The 22795-nt window shown below is 41.9% G+C and overlaps 2 protein-coding genes and 3 non-coding genes across 5 annotated transcripts; all 5 read right to left on the bottom strand.

The window, feature by feature from the left end:
- Positions 1-8178: 8178 nt before the first annotated feature.
- On the bottom strand, positions 8179-14479 carry rs4x (40S ribosomal protein S4, X isoform). Its single transcript, NM_001165051.1, is given in 7 exon segments — positions 8179-8345; positions 9930-10087; positions 10708-10879; positions 11392-11489; positions 13233-13413; positions 13841-13918; positions 14442-14479. Coding segments are annotated over 7 exon segments (792 nt in total). The 5' UTR covers positions 14445-14479; the 3' UTR covers positions 8179-8243.
- LOC118943010 lies at positions 9686-9820 on the bottom strand. The gene has a single exon (XR_005038747.1). It is a non-coding gene; the product is annotated as a small nucleolar RNA SNORA57 (small nucleolar RNA).
- On the bottom strand, positions 11210-11285 carry LOC118943014. Its single transcript, XR_005038751.1, has one exon. It is a non-coding gene; the product is annotated as a small nucleolar RNA SNORD61 (small nucleolar RNA).
- On the bottom strand, positions 12916-12991 carry LOC118943013. Its single transcript, XR_005038750.1, has one exon. It is a non-coding gene; the product is annotated as a small nucleolar RNA SNORD61 (small nucleolar RNA).
- A 1091-nt stretch (positions 14480-15570) lies between the features above and the next one.
- Positions 15571-22374, bottom strand: cited1 (Cbp/p300-interacting transactivator, with Glu/Asp-rich carboxy-terminal domain, 1). Its single transcript, XM_021577611.2, has 2 exons — positions 20516-22374; positions 15571-18151 (listed from the first exon to the last, which is right to left on the bottom strand). Exon 2 carries the CDS (start codon positions 18136-18138, stop codon positions 17575-17577), a length of 564 nt encoding a protein of 187 aa, XP_021433286.1. The 5' UTR covers positions 18139-18151; positions 20516-22374; the 3' UTR covers positions 15571-17574.
- Positions 22375-22795: the final 421 nt, after the last annotated feature.

Genomic DNA, 22795 nt, shown 5'->3' with positions numbered 1-22795 from the left:
ACGACATTTATTGGATATTTCAAACTTTAACAAATCAAAAACTGAAAAATTGGGCGTGCAAAATTATTCAGCACCCTTAAGTTAATACTTTGTAGCGCCACCTTTTGCTGCGATTACAGCTGTAAGTCGCTTGGGGTATGTCTCTATCAGTTTTGCACATCGAGAGACTGAAATTTTCCCCCATTACTCCTTGCAAAACAGCTCGAGCTCAGTGAGGTTGTATGGAGAGCATTTGTGAACAGCAGTTTTCAGTTCTTTCCACAGATTCTCGATTGGATTCAGGTCTGGACTTTGACTTGGCCATTCTAACACCTGGATATGTTTATTTTTGAACCATTCCATTGTAGATTTTGCTTTATGTTTTGGATCATTGTCTTGTTGGAAGACAAATCTCCGTCCCAGTCTCAGGTCTTTTGCAGACTCCATCAGGTTTTCTTCCAGAATGGTCCTGTATTTGGCTCCATCCATCTTCCCATCAATTTTAACCATCTTCCCTGTCCCTGCTGAAGAAAAGCAGGCCCAAACCATGATGCTGCCACCACCATGTTTGACAGTGGGGATGGTGTGTTCAGCTGTGTTGCTTTTACACCAAACATGACGTTTTGCATTGTTGCCAAAAAGTTCAATTTTGGTTTCATCTGACCAGAGCACCTTCTTCCACATGTTTGGTGTGTCTCCCAGGTGGCTTGTGGCAAACTTTAAACAACACTTTTTATGAATATCTTTAAGAAATGGCTTTCTTCTTGCCACTCTTCCATAAAGGCCAGATTTGTGCAATATACGACTGATTGTTGTCCTATGGACAGAGTCTCCCACCTCAGCTGTAGATCTCTGCAGTTCATCCAGAGTGATCATGGGCCTCTCTGATCAGTCTTCTCCTTGTATGAGCTGAAAGTTTAGAGGGACGGCCAGGTCTTGGTAGATTTGCAGTGGTCTGATACTCCTTCCATTTCAATATTATCGCTTGCACAGTGCTCCTTGGGATGTTTAAAGCTTGGGAAATCTTTTTGTATCCAAATCCGGCTTTAAACTTCTTCACAACAGTATCTCGGACCTGCCTGGTGTGTTCCCTGTTCTTCATGATGCTCTCTGCGCTTTTAACGGACCTCTGAGACTATCACAGTGCAGGTGCATTTATACGGAGACTTGATTACACACAGGTGGATTGTATTTATCATCATTAGTCATTTAGGTCAACATTGGATCATTCAGAGATCCTCACTGAACTTCTGGAAAGAGTTTGCTGCCTGCACTGAAAGTAAAGGGGCTGAATAATTTTGCACGCCCAATTTTTCAGTTTTTAATTTGTTAAGTTTTTGATTTGTTAAATGTCGTTCCACTTCATGATTGTGTCCCACTTGTTGTTGATTCTTCACAAAAAAATACAGTTTTATATCTTTATGTTTGAAGCCTGAAATGTGGCAAAAGGTCGCAAAGTTCAAGGGGGCCGAATACTTTCGCAAGGCACTGTATATGGCCAATATACCATGGCTAAGAGATGTTCTTGTGCACGACGTGCCTGGAAACAGCCCTTAGCCGTGGTATATTGACCATATACCACAAACCCCAGAGGTGCCTTATTGCTATTATAAACTGGTTACCAATGTAATTAGAACAGTAAAAATAAATGTTTTGTAATACCCCTGGTATACGATCTGATATACCACAGCTGTCAGACAATCAGCATTCAGGGCTGGAACCACAAAGTTTATAATTAGAATAAAATGTGGAGTGGAGCTTTATAGTTAAGTGATGACATCAGGTGCCCCGTGAACCTTCCAAATGATTCGGCAATCATAACTTATTTAAAAAAAATACCTTTCCGTCATACATTTTTTTTCGCAATAAAGAAAGTTAGGTAAAAGATAAATCCACCCCTGTCAAATGGATAAAAGGTTGTTGATCTTAAGAACATTTCTCCTATAGCTGCCGTTTCCATTACACGTTACAATGTTTGTTTTGGCAGCATTTTTTGTTGTTGAATAAACCTGGGTCAGTGGAAACCTGCATATTGACTGCAAGATAAATATTTTTTTTGAGTTAATAGCTAGGTTTCCACTGACCCAGATTTTCATGCGAATATTCTAAAACCTGCATAAAAACAATATGCACATGTTCTCACCAAAGATGTTTCCATCAAATTGACTTGTTGTGGATAAAAGTCTGTGCTTGATGAAATTGTGCACATAAAAATAACTGCTGTTAAATTTCCATGAACCGAATAAAAATACGAATTGGTTTCCATCACATTTTCAAATTTGCTGATGGTTCTTTTAGAAGAAATCATACATTTCTTAAATGGGTTTACATCGCGTTAAACTCTACTGATGGTTTTCTCACAAAAAAAAGTTTGCGTTATATAGCGCGTGTGCACGCTGGTATTGGCACGCATGTATAGCCTACATGATGACATTATTATTATGGACAAAAGAGCAAGATTATTTTTATTTGTCAAATGTCAGCCAAACATAGATTATCATGTCACCAGAATAAGACCCTCTGTATTTATTTGAAAAATGGGGATCAAGTTCATTACCTTGCACCACCCTGTGAAATTCATCATAATTTATTTATTCTGTAGTTTAGGCGATTTTTAAATTTTTTAATCTTTTTTTTAGAGTCCGATCCTTTAGATGGTCAAACTATGGATCATTTAGCTATTTTATTTGGACTTTTAGGACCCTTTAGATACATACTAAAAAGTATAATTTGATCAAATATAGATGTTGGCCTTTACTACTAAAGCCCATTGAAAAGCAATGAATAACACATTCACGAATGGCAAAAAGGAGAGTCAATAAATAAATCACAAGAAAAAAGGTTTTGAAGTGTCTGCCCTAAATCTAGGAGATAAAAAAACTCAGGAAATATATATTTGTATTTAAACATATTTAACACCATTTTGGGGGGTAGGCACAAAACTAACTTCATACTTCTATTCATTTAAAATAAACGGTACCGGTTACCTTCAGAAGATTCCCGTGACAATTGTGGGGGTCATAGAGCAAAACAGAGTCATAATAGTTTGTAGGTCAAACCATTCGGACGCTATGGAAGTTTACTTTCTTTTCGGGACGTCTTATGGTCTGACAATTACCTATGTAGCTCTGCAACCTTTCACCGCAGATGCGGAAGTGCGACACTGGCTGATGCAGTGGATTGCGATGCATCCAATGCTAAAAAAACAGATAAGAGTTAAAGTCATAAATTTACATACACCTAGGTTGGAGTCATTAAAACTTGTTTTTCAACCACTCCACACATTTCTTGTTAATAACAAACTATAGTTTTGGCAAGTTGGTTAGGACATCGACTTTGTGCATGATACAAGTACATTTTCCAACAATTGTTTACAGACAGATTATTTCACTTGTAACTCACTGTATCACAATTCCAGTGGGTCAGAAGTTTACATACACTAAGTTGACTGTGCCTTTCAACAGCTTGGAAAATTCCAGAAAATTATGTCATGGCTTTAGAAGCTTCTGATAGGCTAATTGACATAATGTGAGTCATTAGGATTTGTACCTGTGGATGAAGTTCAAGGCCTATCTTCAAACTCAGTGCCTCTTTGCATGACATCATGGGAAAATGAAAAGAAATCAGCCAAGACCTCATAAAAAAAATTTGTAGACCTCTACAAGTCTGGTTCATCCTTGGGGGCAATTTCCAAACACCTGAAAGTTCCACGTTCATCTGTACAAACAATAGTATGCAAGTATAAACACCATGGGACCACGCAGCCGTCATACCGCTCAGGAAGGAGATGCGTTCTGTCTCCTGGAGATTAAGGTAATTTTGGTGCGAAAAGTGCAAATCAATCCCAGAACGACAGCAAAGGACCTTGTGAAGATGCTGGAGGAAACAAGTACAAAAGTATCTATATCCACAGTAAAACGAGTTCTATATTGACATAACCTGAATGGCCACTCAGCATGTGCACATGGCGACAAAGATTGTACTTTTTGAAGAAATGTCCTCTGGTCTGATGAAACAAAAATAGAACTGTTTGGCCATAATGACCATTTGGAGGAAAAAGGGGGATGCTTGCAAGCTGAAGAACACTATCCCAACCGTGAAGCACGGGGGTGGCACGGGGGCTGCAAGACCCCCACACGGGGGCTGCTTTGCTGCAGGAGGGACTGGTGCACTTCATAAAATAGATGGCGTCATGAGGGAGGAAAATTATGTGGATATATTGAAGCAACATCTCAAGACATTAGTCAGGAAGTTAAAGCTTGGTTGCAAGTAGGTCTTCCAAATGGACAATGACCCCAAGCATACTTCCAAAGTTGTGGCAAAATGGCTTAAGGACAACAAAGTCAGGGTATTGGAGTGACCATCACGAAGCCCTGACCTCAATCCTATAGAAAATTTGTGGTCAATCCTATAGAAAACTGAAAAAGCATGTGCGAGCAAGGAGGCCTACAAACCTGATTCAGTTACACCAGCTCTGTCAGGAGGAATGGGCCAAAATTCACCCAACTTATTGTGGGAAGCTGAGTTTAAACGGTAAACTTTGATTTCCCCCCATCTATCTTCAGAGCTTGTGCTGTTAGGTGACCTAAACTGGGACATGCTTATTAACACCCCAGCCATCCTACAATCTAAGCTAGATGCCCTCAATCTCACACAAATTATCAATGAACCTACCAGGTACCACCCAAAATATGTAAACACGGGCACCCGCATAGATATTATCCTAACCAACCTGCCCTCCAAATACAACTCTTACTCTCTTCAACAAGGATCTCAGCAATCACTGCCTCATTGCCTGCGTCCGTCACTGGCCACGGGCAGCGTTCGGTACACTAACACACACACACATTCATGGCGCCTCCCTGTTCCGTTATCAGCTACGTTAACAATGTGGGTCGACACACAAGTTAACTTCTCTATCTTAATACATACATTTCACATTTTATTCTTACCTCCAGTCTGTAACAGTTTATGGTATAAAGAATTTACAGACAAGCGTTCATGTTTAATTTAAGCAACGTTTATTGTACCTATCAATGTTATGGATGAGCGCGTTGTTTGGTTCTGTTCCTCTCTCTTCATCTCTGTTGCTTCCGGGTATGCTGGGATAAGGACCAAGCTACGGTAATTGGGCTGACTTTGTAGTGCCTGTCCCGAATGGCTCGTTCATGTAAATGTGCATATTGAAAGACACCATGTCAGTAGTGGTGTGATTTTGTAAATGTTATATTGGTATATTGTATCATGAGAAACCCATTATTATGTTCTAATGGGAGGGGCTTACCCTACAAAAGGAGCCTATCTTAGAGTTCAAGGGGGGGAACCATTTTGGATTGAGCTGTTGATGCGGCAGCATTGTTTTGAGCTGTCCCATAATGGAGACTTTGGATGGCAGTACTGTTGTTTTTCTTCTGGATTCACTATGTAAATAAACACCTTGTCTCATCGCGCACCAGCGACTCCTGTGGCGTGCCGGGCGCAGTGCACGCTAACCAAGGCTGCCAGGTGCACAGTGTTTCCTCCGACACATTGGTGCGGCTGGCTTCCGGGTTGGATGCGCGCTGTGTTAAGAAGCTTGGTTGGATTGTGTATCGGAGGACGCATGACTTTCAACCTTCGTCTCTCCCGAGCCCGTACGGGAGTTGTAGCGATGAGACAAGATAGTAGCTACTAACAATTGGATACCACGAAATTGGGGAGAAAAAAAAGGGGTAAAATTCAACAACAAAAAAAGTTTTTAAAAAACAAAATTGGTTCTGCAATGTTGAAAGTTTTTGTGAGCTAATGAAAAAAACTCCCTTTTTTTTTACCATTTATTTCCCTGAGCCTCCTTTGAACATTGAAATGCTATCTGATTGTGTGGGAGTTAGGAAATAAATGTACATGCACAGCCTTGATTGGCTGATAGGATGGTCTAGAGCCCACCCCCTTACCAAGATGAACAGTCACTGGCCTATTATAATCAAATCAGATGGTGACGTCAAGATCTGGCGCAGAAACTCCTGAACAGGCTGAAATTCCAGTTCTTACACAAAAAGGGCATTATCATTTTCATTATTTCAGTGTTATTTCGATGCCGTAGTGTGGACATATAATAAAACCCCCATTAACACAGTGACCCTTTAAGAAAAGTGTAAGGGTGCCAAATTTGGTGCTTTTATCACAAATTTACTGTTGTCTACATTTTCAGTTAAGTATACAAGAGATCATTTTTTAATTCTTCCATATTAACACAGAAATCATGGTATATAGTTTTTTGTCCAGTAAGTAGTTGCTTGACAAACTCCTAAAATTACAGAAGGATCAAAATAATATTTGGACATGGACATTTTTGACCAGTTGGGGTCAAAATGTATTTATTGACACTTAGGGTTAAAAGGGTCCATAATAGATCAAAGCATATCACTCAATCTGTTCGATTTTGAGTTTGACCATTAGCAACATGTGAAGTATTGGTCCCATGTTTTATGAGCTGAAATAAAAGTTCCTGAGAAATGATCCATACACACAAAAAGCTTATTTCTCTCAAATGTTGTGCACAAATTTGTTTACATCCCTATTAGTGTGCATTTCTCCTTCGCCAAGATAATCCGTCCACCTGACAGGTGTAGCATGATCATTACACAGATGGACCTTGTGCTGAGGACAAAAGTCCACTCTAAAATGTGCAGTTTCGTCACACAACACCACAGCCATTTCAAGATTTGTGGGAGCGTTAATTTGGCATGCTGCCTGCAGGAATATCCAAGAGCTCTTTCCAGAGAATTGAATGTTAATTGTGACTACCATAAGCCGCCTGTAATGTCCTTTTAGAGAATTTGGCAGTACGTCCATCCTGCCTCACAACCGCAGACCACGTGTAACCACGCCAGCCCAGGACCTCCACATTCGGCTTCTTCAGCTGGGAGATAGTTGGAGACCAGGCACTAAGGCACAGCTGAAGTAACTGCAGGTTTGTTCATCTGAAAAATGTCTGAACCGGCAGAAACCATCTCACCAAAGTTCATCTGTGTGCTCATCGTCCTCACCAGGGTCAACTTCAGTGGACAAATGCTCACCTTCGATGGCCACTGGAGAAGTGCGCTCTTCACAGATGAATTCCGGTTTCAACTGTACCGGGCAGATGGCATTGTGTGGACATGTCAATGTTGTGAACAGAGTGCCCCATAAGCTACAGACAACAAACACAATCATGAACGGTAATTTAAATGTACAAAGGTAACGAGACCTTCAGAGCCATTGTCGCACCATTCATCCGCCACCATCACCTCATGTTTCAACATAATGCGCAGCCCCATGTCGCAAGGATCTGTACTCAATTCCTGAAAGCTGAAACTGTCCCTAGTTTTTCCATGACCTTCAAACTCAGACATGTCCCCAATTGAGCATGTTTGGGATGCTCTGGATTGACGCACACAACAGCGTTCTAGTTCCTGCCAATATCCAGCAACAGCCCAGCGATTGGAGTGAGTCAACAGCTACAATCAACAATCTGATCAACTATACGAAGGAGACGTGTTGTGCAGTATGAGGCAGACGGCAACACCAGATACCGACTGCTTTTCTGATCCACAACCCCTACTTCTTTAAGGTATGTGAAATCCATAGACTAGGCCCTAATATACCTCTTTCAATTGACCAGTGTCTTTATATTAACTAACGCAGTAGGATCTTTTAAATTGTTGCGTTTACATTTTTGTTGTGTAGCGTGCCCTAGGGCAATGTGTCCTGATGGTGGCACTGTGGGGCCGTAGCTTGAACCCTACCATTGCTGCTTGCAGCCCTCTTCTCCATGGTCTTCTGCAAGGTGAAAAACAGAAGACATCCCCCTAATGACCAGCAGCAATAACATACCACATCACCCAAACCACACCTTCCAGTGCATGACAATGTTCATAGAAGACTGAGTGCCAATATACACAATGACCCGAATACTGGTTTAAGTGAATGTGAATAGTGTTAAATGGCAAGTATCACAACATGCTTAGCACATACTGTAATGTTCAGTGAGATGATCATATAAGCACTAGCCTGTGTAAATAACAGGCCTAATTGTAACAAAATACTCATCCACCTCTCACTAGTTGACAAGAAACCTACATAAACATTTCATCAAAATACATTTCCCTTTCAAATAATTTACAACCCCGATAATTCACTAATCCAACAACATGGAAAACAATAGTCAAGTCAGGGGTTGGATTTTGTTGTAAATAACATTGTTTTTATTTCAAAGCAAGGATGCCTAGAACTACATATAGGACTTAGCTGCTGCCGGCCTTGGCAGCGATTCTCTTGTCTCTCTCCTCAGCGATTGTGAGACGAATACCCTTTCCACGGGGCAGGGACACCCACGGCTTGTTGCCCTGGAGATGGGGGAGGGAGAGAGTAAACGGAAGATATTACAAAAGAATGCTGGTAAAGAGGGAATCTACAGACATGGCACAGGAAGTGGTCAAAAGTAATTGGACAAAAGATGATGCACAGCCCAAGAAAGTGAATGCTGATTCTTAGGAAAAAGGAACATTTCATCTTAGCTGTGACAAATACTGATGTTAGTCTAAAAAGACCACAACCATCCTTGCGAGTGGCACAGCGGTCTAAGGCAATGCATCGCATGCAGTGCTATAGGTATTACTACAGACCCGGGTTAATTTCTCGGGCTGTGGGAGTCCCATAGCACAGCACACAATTGGCCCAGCGTCGTCCGGGTTAGACCGGTAGGGCTTAAATTGGCTCATGGCGCTCTAGAGACTCCTTGTGGCAAGTGGGTGCCGGTAGGCTGACCCCGGTCACCAGCTGAACCGTGTTTCCTCCAACACATTGGTGGGGCTGGCTTCCGGGTTAAGCTGGCGAGTGTTAAGAGCATGAGTAGGCGGGTCATGTTTTGGGGAATCATGACTTGATCTTCACCTCTCCCGAGCTTGTTGGAGTTGCAGCGATGAGACAAGATTGAAAATTGGGGAGGGGATTAAAAATGAAAAACAACCAAAAACCTGTCTATAACGCTTGGGACCGATACATTGATCAGGCTGTAGTATTTACTTGTGTTAAAGGGATAGTTCACCCAAATAACATGTTTTCTTACCCTGTCAATAGTCTATGGAAAAGGTATGACTGCAATCCATGCTTTGGTTTAGTTGTCATGGCACAGTTTCCAAATGCTAGCAGGACCGATATTAGCATTTTTCGCTTATCATGTCCAAACCGTCTGTCAATATCTAAAAGCATTGGTCTCCAACAGGTAGATCGCGAGCTCATAGCCCACCTAGGAGTAGCTCACAGTATATTACCGACACAGGGAAGAGAACATGAACATTTGAAAGCTAGAAAAACAACACTCAACATGTTTCATTTTTTAAAAGGAGCTCTCATGCCATGAAAGGTTGGAGACCATTGATCTAAAATGTATTGTGAAGCTCAAAGTCACTTACAGATGATTTGAAAAGGTGCAAAAATGCTAACATTAAATGGGATTTGTGCCACAAACGCTGAAACATTAGCATGTAGAAACAGTGCCAGGGAAACTAAACCAAAGCATGGATTGCTGTCATAACTTGTCCATAGACTGCTTACATGGTAAGGACCAATTGTGTAATTTGGGTGAACTGTCCCTTGAACGGTTCTGTCTATAGAACATACTTCCTATCAAATCTGAAGTAGTGTCGTTTTGGGATGGTTGGTAAAGCTACTGTTCATCATTGTCAAGTGTGCCAGCGATTGAGGATAGAACCAGCAGACAATAACACGCTGGTACCGAAGACATAGCATTGGCTTTGTTCTACCTCCGTACAATCACACATGAGTACTGAGCAACTACATGAGTGTCAAGAAATGGAGGGGATGAGCAGTGTCGTCAGGGTGTAGTATAGCTCATGTTTGTATGCGAAGGTGTGTGTGGATGTGCAGGTATGTGTTTGAGTGAGCGTGTATGAGTCTTCTCTACTTACCTTGCCAATGATGAAGATGTTTCCAAGCCTGGTGGCGAAGATGTTTCCAGCGCTATCCTTGACGTGTACAACGTCAAACGAGCCGGGATGCCTCTCCCTGTTGGTGATGATACCAATACGCCCCAAATTGGCACCACCGGTCACCATGCACAGGTTACCTACAGGGAAAAGAGAGGGGAGACAAAAGGGGAGAGAGCGATGAGGGTAAAGACGGTACTTCAAAAGTATGCCAAATTTGATTGGGTAGTATTTTTGCTTTGCATCAGTCAAGTCTGCAAAAAGTTTCAAAGGTGGTGCTTAGTGGATCCAAGGGTCTGTATGAACAGACCACCATTTTTCACAATTTATTTTTCCTACAAAGTGTCAAAATGAGTCAACAATCCAGTTCTACATTCACCATTGAAGAAAATGTAACCCCTCTACCATGGGATAAGCAAGACTACACAAAATCTTAATTTAATTACTCTGCCCGTGTAAGTGTCTGAGATCAACGGTCCCTGCCAGCCGTGGGATGCAAGATAAACAGGGATAGTAGGAAACTAGCTGATGTGTGCAGCACTGAACAAGCTGCACTGTAACTTATCCTGCTTTTATAATAATTTTTCAATTTGACTAAATTCAAGACAAGCCAGACATTACTACCACCCCGCACACGTAATAGATTTGATATGTAACACTTCAAAAATCTATCAGGCAAACCTTAAAGACCCCTTTCCCCACATGTATACATTTCCCTTTCAATCACTTTAAAAGTATATATTTTTAACCGTGATGTTACCTGTGTCGAACTTGATGTGTTCTGTGATCTTGCCGGTGGCGAGGTCGATGCGGACTGTGTCGTTGACCTTGATGAGGGGGTCGGGGTAGCGGATGGTGCGTGCGTCGTGGGTCACCAGGTGGGGGACTCCTTTAGTGCCGATGAGGTTCTTCTTCACCTTGCACAGTTTGTACTAGAGGGAAGGAGAGGGGGAGAATGAGTGATTGTTATGGCATGGCTTCCCAAACCTAGACTCGGAAGTGTAAATGCTTAATTAAAAGGGAAAATCCACTAGAATGTTTCATTAGTCAACTGCTGATAGCAGTAAAATGTTTTTGTACTGACACGTAAAATGTAAGATATGACTTTAAAAAAATGGATTACCCACTTGGTTTTGAAGTCTAAATCCTAATGTGATAAACAGGCATAACTACTCCAAATGAAACCAGGCCAGGCAGGCGTTTACACAAAATGTTGAATTTGTAACCCTTTCACATTAGGATTCATCCAATTCTTTTGGTTGGAGCTCAGAACTTCTTAGAGGTATTGGTGAGGGTTTTTTCAGCTCGTTGATCAAAACCAAAGACTCTCTTCATCGCTCCCTCCATACAGAAAATCATATTGTACTTGTACTGCTTGGTTTAAAAAGACAGGCTTGAGCTGTGAATAACTAGACTCGCAACCATGTGTGACAACGTGGCATACCTGGGCCTCCTCAGCGGTGATGCGGTGAACAGTGAAACGTCCCTTCACGTCATAGATCAGACGGAAATGCTCTCCAGTTTTCTCAATGCTGATCACATCTACAGACAGACATCACGCATTCATATCAATGATCAAATCCAGAACAGGCCAACACCAAAATAGGACGCATCAGACCAAATTCAATAAAGTCAGTCAGGATCAAATTCTCATAACTGGGAACAAAATGACACTGCGCATTTCAGATACCAGTAGTTAGAATGACAGTCAAACCAACTGAATGACAGTCAACCCAACAATATTTAGTCCGTTCATAATAGTAATAATTAGGTTGGTGCTTACATTCGTCGTATTTCACACAGGTACAAGTGTATTAATACAGGTGAATTGGAAATTTGTTTTTACATATCTCACTCCTGCGACACCCCCGGAGAGTGGGGTCATGGCCAAGGTCTGCCATTATCAACAGAGCAATTAAGGTCAAGTTCCCTTTTCACCTTGTCGGCTCGGGATTCGAACCAGCAACCTTTTGGTTACTGGCCCATCTACCCAGGTCAGATACTAACAAAAAGCACAACACAACCCATTCCATTGTACACCAGTTAGCTAGGCAAAATATCAGACTACTAGAGGGGCACTATACAAATCCTCTAGACTCAATTGTGTATCAGAGGAAAACATCTCACACTGTTTTTCCATCAAAGCATGTGATCTAGCCTTGTGGTGCACCAATGCGGGAAGGCATGGTCCAGCGACAAATCCACTCCATTGTACATTAGATGGCTCGGCTAAAATCCCACTGTATGTTCTAACAGCAGTGTGTGAGCTAGCCTTAAAGGAGACGTGTTACATGGTCTGCATTTACATAATGTGAGGTTTCACCTAGCCCGGGAAATGAATCACAACACAATCATAGCTCTCTTGGCAGGAATAAAAGTCGTACAGAAGTGTGTGTGCGTGCAAGATGGTGTGTGCATGAAAGTCTAATGGGGTACATGTGAAGATGTGTGCCTGAGAAACCGTGTGAATATGAGAGTGAATGTCTACTGGTGTGTGTACAAGTTTGCTTGAGCCCCTAGGAGGATATGGGTGAAGATCCAAAAAGAGATTAAATTCCTTTAAGTGGGTCCACAGATGTCCCTCCATCTGATGTGAGGTGTGTTGTGCACTTATCTAACCAGAAGCCATGAAGACCAAATGAGAAAACAAGTGAGGAATAATTTGACAAGCGTGATCAAGACACCACCAAAGCCCAGACTAGCTACAACTAAATGAAACTCACTCCAAACACTAAGTGTGCCATCTACCAAATCAGGCTAAGTGCAAAACTCTTTAGATATTTAAAGAAGAAGTCTTCGGTCAGTTCAGTGCCTTGCATCCAAAGTGATATGCTCATCACAACAACATCCCATCCTTAGACTGGGACACACAACGAGAAACATTTACATATGCAATTTCACAGCAACGAGGAGATACACGTCATATAACCTGCTCAAATACTACAAAATGCACCCCTACTTTAAGTTAGAGCTCAGAACTTCTTAGAGGTATTGGTGAGATTTTTTTCAGCTCATTGATCAAAACCAAATATTGTCTTCATTGCTCTTATTTCCAGCTCTAGTCACGGGTTAGGTGAAATTAGTGAATGAGTGGAACAGTACCCTCCCCCTTCTTCCCTCTAGTCCTTCACTTCATTCTCATTACCCTTCACCCACACCTATCATCTTCCACCCCTCTCCCCTTAGAAATCAATAGGGAAGGTCACATCACTGCAAACTATACTCCTCTCCCTTCCTCAGAACATACTCACCCCTTCCCTTCCTCACTCATTAAACCCAACTCACCCATGAAGCCAGTGGGGTAGGTGATGTCAGTGCGGACCTTGCCATCGATCTTGATGAACCTCTGCATGCAAATCTTTTTGACCTCGTCTCCAGTCAGGGCGTACTTCAGACGGTTCCTGAGGAAGATGATGAGGGGCAGGCACTCCCTCAGCTTGTGGGGACCGGTGGAGGGACGAGGTGCCTACATAGATAAAATTGGGTGTGCTATTTTAACTACTATATGAGCAGTAAACAATGACAGCTATAGACCACGTTGGTTCAGCAGACAAGTATACACAGGAAGACATAACTATGCATTAAAACAGCAATGTGTCAAGTAATTTTCAACATGTTATTGCCTATACTTTCTTTGTGTGTCTCATAAATGTCTGTTCAGTTGCAGGTGGTTCGCCATACACCAGAGAATATTCAGAAAAAGAGTTAAGTCATCCCACCATTTTAGCTTCTTGACATCTTGCATTTCCCAACATCTTTGCAGGAACTAGTCGTTTCTATGCGACGCGGCCATAGATATGCCCCTCAATTTAGCTAATAATCGGCATGATAGTCTGCAACTAACAAGTAACATTGTGGTTTTATAATTTAGGTATGAAGTAGCATGTACTTACGAACACTCCGGTGAGCTTGTCAAGCATCCAATGCTTGGGCGCTGCAACGCGCTTCAGGTGCTTCTTCGGTCCTCGTGCCTAGCAACCAGAAAAATAACTTGTCAACCCAACTAATGTAGTTAAACTTCCAGCCTAACAACAGACAACTCAGTTTCATTCGAAACACCATGCGACCTGTCTGGCTAGCAGAGTTCGGCGTACAATATATTCATTTCCTGCACGGTCCTTGAATGACAATTCCGACCGTGGCCTACTCGATAAAAACACAACAGGGTTTATGTTGACCCAATTCTCTCTGCAAAAAGTTTGTGCTCAGGTAAACACTTTTGAAATAGACTTTTGAACGTAAAAGTATTGGTAACAGAAACATTTGGTTCAAATGGGCAGAATTGACACTAGCTAGCTAGCCGATGGTGAAATAATTCGTTTTTTCGAATATCGTTTCATAGACCAAAACTTAAGTCCTTATTTCAATACAGGGACGAGCCATCGCCAAATGTTTGTCTTTTCAAATTATCACAGTTATATGTGGGATATTATATTCAGAAAAAGTGATGTTTGACGATGATTCTGGCGAGAATCGTTCGGAAACACAGCTCACCATGTTGGAGTCTGCGGGGAAAAGGACCTCCCACTTTCAGGCCTTAGAAAATAAGACCGAGTATTGTGCTGACGAGGGCCAAACAGAGCGGAGTTTATATGGTCCACTCTCTAGTGTCGCGGAGAGTAACTGCAACTGGATGTTCCTTGAACTTGTTAGAAATATGGAAGATGGTTATTTTAGCAGGCCAGGTACACATACGTCAGTATTTGCATTGTATTGAATGGTACAAATACTGATATGGCTCTCACTGATTCTTATATAATTGTAAATATTTTCTATATTTCAAATGAATGTCAGTGTAGCGATCCTCGCTATATGGGCCATGTTATAATTCTCACCAAGTGTATTAACACTATTGGCGTGATGTGTAGGATGTTTGCCTAACACGCCAGAGATCTGGGTTTGCTTCCCGCGCCCTACATTCATTACTATATTCTCAAATTGTAATATGCCTAAGCAACGCACATACAGGTTAACTTATTTTCCTAAAATGAATATACTGATTCGCAAGTCTAGCCTACATGTCTTCATCCTAATAAAAAATATATATATTGGTATGTACTGTAGCCTATGTGTTTTTGTCTTCTCCGAGCCTCTCAAATGTAAATTGTCCATATCTCTCAGGAAATGCCAGCGGGCTTTTCAGTTTATGCTGCGCGAGATAATAAAGCTGTTCTGAGGCGCATGTGTTTCCAATTCCCATGACAAATGTCACTAGTGACGTCCTTCTTTCTGGCAGCTTGCTTTCATATGCTTTAAGTGTATGCTCTATTTATCTTCTCATAGTTACAGAAGTTAAGGATTTACACAAATGCACCGCATTATGCTTGACCCCTGGCCCTCAAACATGCAACAGTGTGTCTGTTGTAGCCTATCAATGGTGTGTTTTTATATGTTTGACAAATCTTTCTAAAAATCATGCCTACGAATATTATGTTCTGTATAGGCCAACAGTCCATTTTCCTTTCATTATTGGACTTGCGTGACCTGTTGATTTGACAAGTCACCACTAGATGGCGACATGTTATAAAATGTTAACAGTTCTCAGCAATCAAGGGTTTATGAATGAATTTACTAAAATAATATGTACAAATGTTGCATCTGGTCGGCGTAATGACAAATACGATTCAGGTTTGTATTCTTTATTTTCCCCCAAATGCAGAGAAGTAACAAAAATACAAGCATTTAAATATGATCTAGTACATATTTTCATAAAGATACAAATGAGATGCAAACGGAGAAAGTGCTAAAACAAAAATCAACATCAGTTATGATTCCACCTGTCATTTCAAAAACAAAAAAGAGAAAAAAGAAATAGGTCCCTCCCCCTTTCTAAAATAAGGCCTCAATTAAAAAAAAGGTGTGATTTAAAGAGAGAAACTTAGGACCATACAATCAGTGCAGTAGCTAGACAAGTGATTCTTTTTTTTTTCTCCAACATTTTTTTTCCTTTACAAAATCAATAGCAAGAAGTGTTTCTCAAGCTAAAACAAAAAGAAAATGACCACAAAAATATCAGATATGTCATAAGGAAAGTAAAACAAACATTTAATGAAAAGTAAATGTTCTTGCTAGTCTGGAAGCTCAAAGGGTTTCTGATTAGGAAATAAGTTGGTGTAGTTATCTTGCATTTCCTTGGAGTCAAAACTTAAAGGGAAACTTACAGGAATACTTTCCCATGCAAGCAGTCACACACACACTCGTGCTCTCTTACGATCAAGTGATCCAGCAACTAAAACTACAAAACAATAAGGACCCTGTTTAGATATGTAGCCTACTCCTGCTTTAGTCTACTGCCGGCCTACTGACTGACTAACTCGAAAAGGTAAAAACACCATCGTATCACATGGTGAAAGAAGCATGATGATGCCAAGTGACTCACAATTGGAACATGGGAACTTAGTCAATTGGAACTTTTCCTCTTTATTAAGAGGTAATCTTGTTTCTGTAGTCTTCTGAACAGGTACTGTTCAAAAAAATAATTAATTTACGCAATCATTAGTTTATAATTAATTAGCCTTCAGCTCTCACAAGTCAACCCCTCTCCAAAAAAAATACAACATTTTTTAAAGTCACCCTTCTTTAACCGCCTCATTACCTGTAACCCTCAGGAACTATTGTACATGTCCTATATGGCACCCTATTCTCTCATATATACATATAAAAACAGCACTACTTTTGAACAGGACACACAGGGCTCTGGTCAAAAGTAGTGCATGGGCCCTGGTCAAAAGTAGTGCGCTATATAAGGAATTGGGTGCCATTTTGGACATACACATTGACGGTACAACAGCAGAGTAGGTAGTAATGGAGCATCTTGGCTCTAGGACCACAGGGGACAGAGATGGAGGGGGGGGGGGGGGGGGACTTATAATAGACAGAAAGAATGATGGGGCAGGGGGGTGGAACTATGATTCATTTCACCTACAGAGTTACCAGGTACACGAAGACCACGGACGTTAAGACTCATTCATTTATTTAGATACAGACACTGACAGCACCATACAGGTCAGGTTACACCGGTCCACCGAGACTACACAGGCTTCTGATGCCTCCTGTCATGTCTGTCTTATGTCACAGGGACCTGAACAATCCCCCCCCCACACACACACACACACACACACCCTGGTGTTCCATCAAACCTGCTGAACTCTCCTGAATGTTGGGGTAACTGAATAAGTGACAAGTGCCTGTTTCACGGCTGCTACTTCCATTACCGGATCGTAATACCATCCATCCCTCCTTCTGCCGGTGTGTGTGTAGGGGGCCCTTGGGAAGTAGAGTGAAATTGACAGACAGGCCCGAGGCTCAGGTTCCCTCAGTAACATAGTATTTTCAGTGAGACACACAAAAACATTAGACCCTGTGTCTATCCTTTCTCCTTTAAATTTAGAATGGGACACAGGAAAAACAAGAGAACAGCATGATCTTTTTGCGTCAGGTTGTGTCCATAACTTGTCCTTTAGAGAAAAACAGAGGGTGACCCCCCCCAAAAAATGTCTAATTTCGTGTGTTTGGGTGAGCACCCAGCCGGGACATTAGAGTTTATGTCAATCCAACCTAGAGAGTAATGAAAAGGAAAGAATGAGAGAGCACAGATCCCCTCCTTTCATCCCTCCATTTGGGTGGGTCAGCATCCGGCAGGTACATCCGCTATGAAGTCAAACTCGTTCTGTCCTAGCCAGAGTTCAGGCAGCTCGTTAGCCTGGTCCAACCCCAGCTCTACGACCAACGACATCAGAACCTCCTCGTCCACCGGGTCAGAGTCAATAATCCCCCCACAGCCCTGATTCCTCCCTCCAACACCTCCAGGGGTAACCCCCACCAGCTGCCCCGCCGAGCCCAGCGTTGAGGCCCCAAACCCCCTCTGAGGTCCTGACGTGGGCCCAGAGGCTACGCCCCCACTTATACCTCCAGCCAGACTCTGGTAGTGGGAGTTGAGTTTCTGGAGCTGCATGCTGGCGAGGAGGTGAGGGCCGGTCTGGAGGGTCTGCAGGCAGAATGGCTGAGGTTTGGAGAGGGATGGAGAGGTGGAGGTGTGGAGGGTGGTGGAGGAGGAGGGTAAGGGGCCACCCCCGGGTGTCTTGACAGGCACTGCCGTCCCGGTGTAGTGGAGGAGGGTGAGGGAGGATGACGGCAGCTCGCGGTCCTTCATGACAACGTGGGTGGGGCTGGAGAACAGTAGTGAGGTCATCACCTGGGGATGCCTGGGAATAAGGAAGAGGAAAAGATGTTACGATGACGTCATCAAACAGGGACACTACACAAGGCGGAAGAGATAACAGAGAGTACTAAAAACATACAAGGTTCTGATAAGAGATATGACATCATAGCGGCTGGATCACAGTGATGATAAGACTAATTTTCTTTGCTTTAACAGCCTGAAGTCAATTGTTTTACTACCCACTAAGTTGAGACTGGAGACTGTCCCAGCTAAAAATGGTCTAATTTAATTGGTGGGTCACACGAACAAACAAACAAAACATTTTTTGTTGCTTTTTACATTGCAAAGAGAAAGGTCTGTATCCCAAATGGCACCCCCTTCCCTTTATAGTGCACTACTTTTGACCAGAACCAACCAAGGTTTGGGAACTTGGGATAGGGACTAAGTCAATTAACCATGAAAATACCATAGGCTCAGAGAGAGGGGACTGACTGACTGTCTGGTTGGATGTCTGGGGTTCATAATAGGGTTAAAAGACAACAGACCCATTGAGGTCTGAGTCACATGATAACATACATACATATCGCCCTGAGAAAAGGAGTGTGTATGTGGGTGCGTGCATGTTTGCGTGAAAGAGGGACACACACGTCCAGTCATGAGGCTGTCATTTTAGGCAGTTAATCGCTTAATTGTATGTGCTGATCCACTGGAACCCCCTTCCCGAGACACACACTCATCCAACCCCCTTCCTTCCCCAGCCCATATTTAGGGAGAGGATAATTGCTACAGGCATGCATGCAGCTGCACTGGGCCTATAGAACACACACACCCGTCATCTTCTGTGGCCTGCCATTGACAGCTGTTTGGTATTCACCACTTTGTGTGTGTTCTCTGGTCCTTTGTGTTCATTATTCATTGGATGATTACTGTCAGAGGCAGACTGACTGCACATGGTTCCTCAACACAACAGCTTTCTATTACACTGATGATGCTGACGGGAAGACAGACCGACCGATAGGAGGAAGGAGAGACACTGGGCCATGTTCAAATATCAGTGGTGGAACATGTACCCAATTGTCATTCTTGAGTAAAAGTAAAAAGATACCTTAATAGAAAATGGCTGAAGTAAAAGTTTACTACTACTGGTGTAAAAGTCAAAGTATTTGGTTTTAAACCAGACGGCACAATGTAGTCTATTTTTTATTGGCGGATAGCCAGGGGAACACTTCAACAAAGCATTTGTGTTTAGTGAGTCTGCCAGATCAGAGGCAGTAGGGATGACCAGGGATGTTCTCTAGATAAGTGTGTGGATTTGACCATTTCTGTCAAAATGTAACAAGTACTTCTGGGTGACAGGGAAAATGTATGGAGTAAAAAGTACATTATTTTCTTGAGGAATGTAGTGCAGTAAAAGTTATAAAAATTCTAAATAGTAAAGACACCCCAAAAAACTACTTAAGCAGTACTTTAAAGTATTTTTACTTAAGTACTTTAAACCACTGTCAAATATCCTTCCATTTATATCCGTGATTATGCCTTCCTCAAGGAAGGAGAATGCGTTTTGAAAGTATTCCAACAGAGCCTATTGAAGTGGTATGTGTCTCACTAAACTGCTTCATTAAAACCTATTGCCAAGAAGACAAACTGTTGATTGAATAGCCTACCTTTGTCAATTAGCAAGGCTAGTATATTTAGCCTATATAAACTAATCACATTATGTCAGACAATCACTATAGAAGTTACTTGGAACAGGTTTTCAGTAATATGGTTAATCATATCGGTCTCCCGGTGGACTTGAGTGTCAGACCTGAAAGAGCATAAAACGCGTCTCATCTCTCCCAACAACGGCGGTGTCAATTACCATGCGTGACGAACAAATTGAAACGTCAATCTGCACACACACCTTCACCATATGCTGAGGCTTAGCATGGCCACTTGTTTTAATTGAATCAACACATTTAACTATGGGGTGGAGGAAACAACGCAGAAAGGATATTTAATCACCCTACAAAATGCCATTAACGTATAGCCAGCCTACTTTGCATAACACATATAGTCTAACTCATGTTTGTGACAAATATGTTTTGACCCCATTTGCAAATTTGGTCAAATTGACTAAATAGCTTATTCAAACCAGGCTTTTAGGAGATGAATGTTATTGAGTAGTGTCATAAATCGTTCAAATAGCGCGTAAAATGTATTTCATTTCAGGGTGTAGGCAAACTTCAGAATGCAGATCGGGAAACTGTAAAAAAAAACATGAAAAAAACAAGTGTACATTCTGCCTTATTGCTCTGCGAAAGAAAACAAATAGTAAAGCAAACCATGGGCAATGTCAAATAAACATTAGCCTAACGCATAACTTACAAATAGCATTAACAGAAAATGTATACAGGCAAGAACAAACCTTTTAGAAAAAACGTTCAGCACAGCAGAGAAGGTCCGTGTGTGGAGAGGATTGGTGAGATGTCTAATGAACCCAAATCAACTCGCAAAACCACACCAGTAAGTAAATGTTGTCATCAACTAAAACGTTTGTTAATAGTTGTCTATATTTAGCAAGTCATCCGTTTGGTCCTGTTAAACTGTAGCCATAAAGTAAACGGTTGTGGATCAGGACATTGTCCCCGTGCAGCGTCTCGCCTTCACTCTCAATTTCTCTCTAGACTGGACGACTCGGGCAGAGTTCCCTCAATGGTGTTGTTACTGAATCTAAAGGATTATTCATTCGCTCGCTCACTCACTCGCACACACACTCGACCCTCAAGAAGCGGCGGGCGAAGTGCGTTTGTGGCTGGACAGCATCAAAATCCCGGCCAAGAGTATGAAGAGAATCGGACAGACGCACAAGGGCTATCGCCCAACAAACGGTTCGGTTAATTCCAGTACCTTAGTGATCCAGTTTCCATAGTTTCCGTGTGCCCGTCATGAAAGCGCTCAACTGAGGCAGATGTTCTTTATTCTCAAGAGCGAGCGCCTTTCTCTACAATCACAGATCAAATAGTGTTCTATTCTATTCTCAACAGCCATCTCACTGATTATCATTCATGAGGGAACGCATAGCCCCAACACCCCTTAATGCACTTGAAACAATAACTGATGATTTGCACAACATAAAATGTGACACCAAAATGAAAAACAGTGTGGGCCAACACACTCGCACTAGCCTACTTAGACAGACACCGTGGATGCTGTCATCAATTAGGTAGGCCTATTTAATATTTTAAAGTCCTCTGTTACAACTATAGGTCAAATAACTCATGTCATCGTGAAATAAAATGACAGACCTAAACATTTCCCAAAATTCGAGGTTGTCCTATCAACCCAGATCCATTGATAACACAGCATTTTTTTCAGATCCTCTGTTCATTCATACATTGATTTTTAACAATTCGTCTCAATATTGTCAGAGAGAGAAAATAAAACATGCCAAGGCACCTTCTTTTAAAACACCACGCGCCTTAATTCCTTTTCAGTTAACCACATAAAGGCTTGCGAGCATCTGTCTTTATTGTGGTCAAGTCCCGTCAGTGCGCGGGGACAGTTCTCATGTAGATGAGGCTCGAGCATGATGTATGGAAGTACGGGGAGTCCTCTTTCTCCCCGGTGAGAAAACGTTATGCAAATGAGACGAACGGTTTTCAATTTCCCTCTTGAATGTAAAACTAGAAAAAAACGGGTAAAAACAGACCGACCCACATAAACGCAAATTAACGTCAGCTTGTAATGTCCAACAACTCTCCTTTGATACATTTTTTTTTTGCAAGCCTAGTTATATTATAGACTGAGCCCTAAAGCAAACACTTATCTTATGACAAAACAATTCATAATCTAAAAAGGTCAACTGATGTCGTATTCAAATCAAATGATGACATCCTATGGAGGGAAACATGATGTTTTGCATAAAATGTCGTTGGGAAGGCCTGATGCAGTCAGTCTAGTCGTCATACAGGACATGGCAGGCAGGTGTGCTATTCAACAGCATGAATAGAGTTGGGAGTTTGATTTCAGGCTGGGGAGGAGAGTAAACGTTCTTATCTATACACAAGGCTCTGAGTTTCTTTAGTGAAGCCGTCAGGCAGATAGGATGTGTATGGTTAATGTATGGAAGCCATGCTTTTTCTCAATTGGATTTGCGCAACTCCTGCGTCCTCTTTACTCTTGCCCTCTCTTGCCTCCCTTTTCCTAAGTCAGCAAAACTGAAGCAGCTGGTTAGGATAATTAAGGTAGTAGGTTAGGAAAAGTGTTAGGGTTAGCTAAAATTATTTCCGACTTGACTTGAATATGTAAACTGACATCACTTTCACATTAGCGGCATCCCTTCTAGACATGACCGCGCTTCATCTGTTGAATTACATTTACAGTGGTGGAGCCCAAAATAAGTGAAAAGTGACTAAAAAGAAATTAAATTAGCTGTGTGGGACATTTTAAAGGCACAATAAGTTCCATATTGTTTTTAAACGTGTGTATGCTTTTCAACAAAAAAAATAAGCTAAATCAAAGGGGGTGTGGCAGAATTCAAAACTCTTACACAAATGACAACTTGAAAGGTGGCTATCAAGGAGGGAAGGACACTCATCCGTCGCCTACTAACGAATTGTCATCACCACCTGACCACTTATCGGTTTCTGGGTCATGGGAGGGAGAGAGAGAGGTGTGGAGGACGGACTTTTCTTCAAATGATTAA

Source organism: Oncorhynchus mykiss, chromosome 21 (genome assembly GCF_013265735.2).
Source record: "Oncorhynchus mykiss isolate Arlee chromosome 21, USDA_OmykA_1.1, whole genome shotgun sequence".
Taxonomy (NCBI): Eukaryota; Metazoa; Chordata; class Actinopteri; order Salmoniformes; family Salmonidae; genus Oncorhynchus; species Oncorhynchus mykiss.
Note: the sequence above shows the minus strand (reverse complement) of the source record. Positions and strands in the feature narration are given on the sequence as shown.

Bases quoted from the DNA above. Each gene is read 5' to 3' on its own strand.
- cited1 (XM_021577611.2), bottom strand. From the start codon at position 18,138: ATGACCTCACTACTGTTCTCCAGCCCCACCCACGTTGTCATGAAGGAC.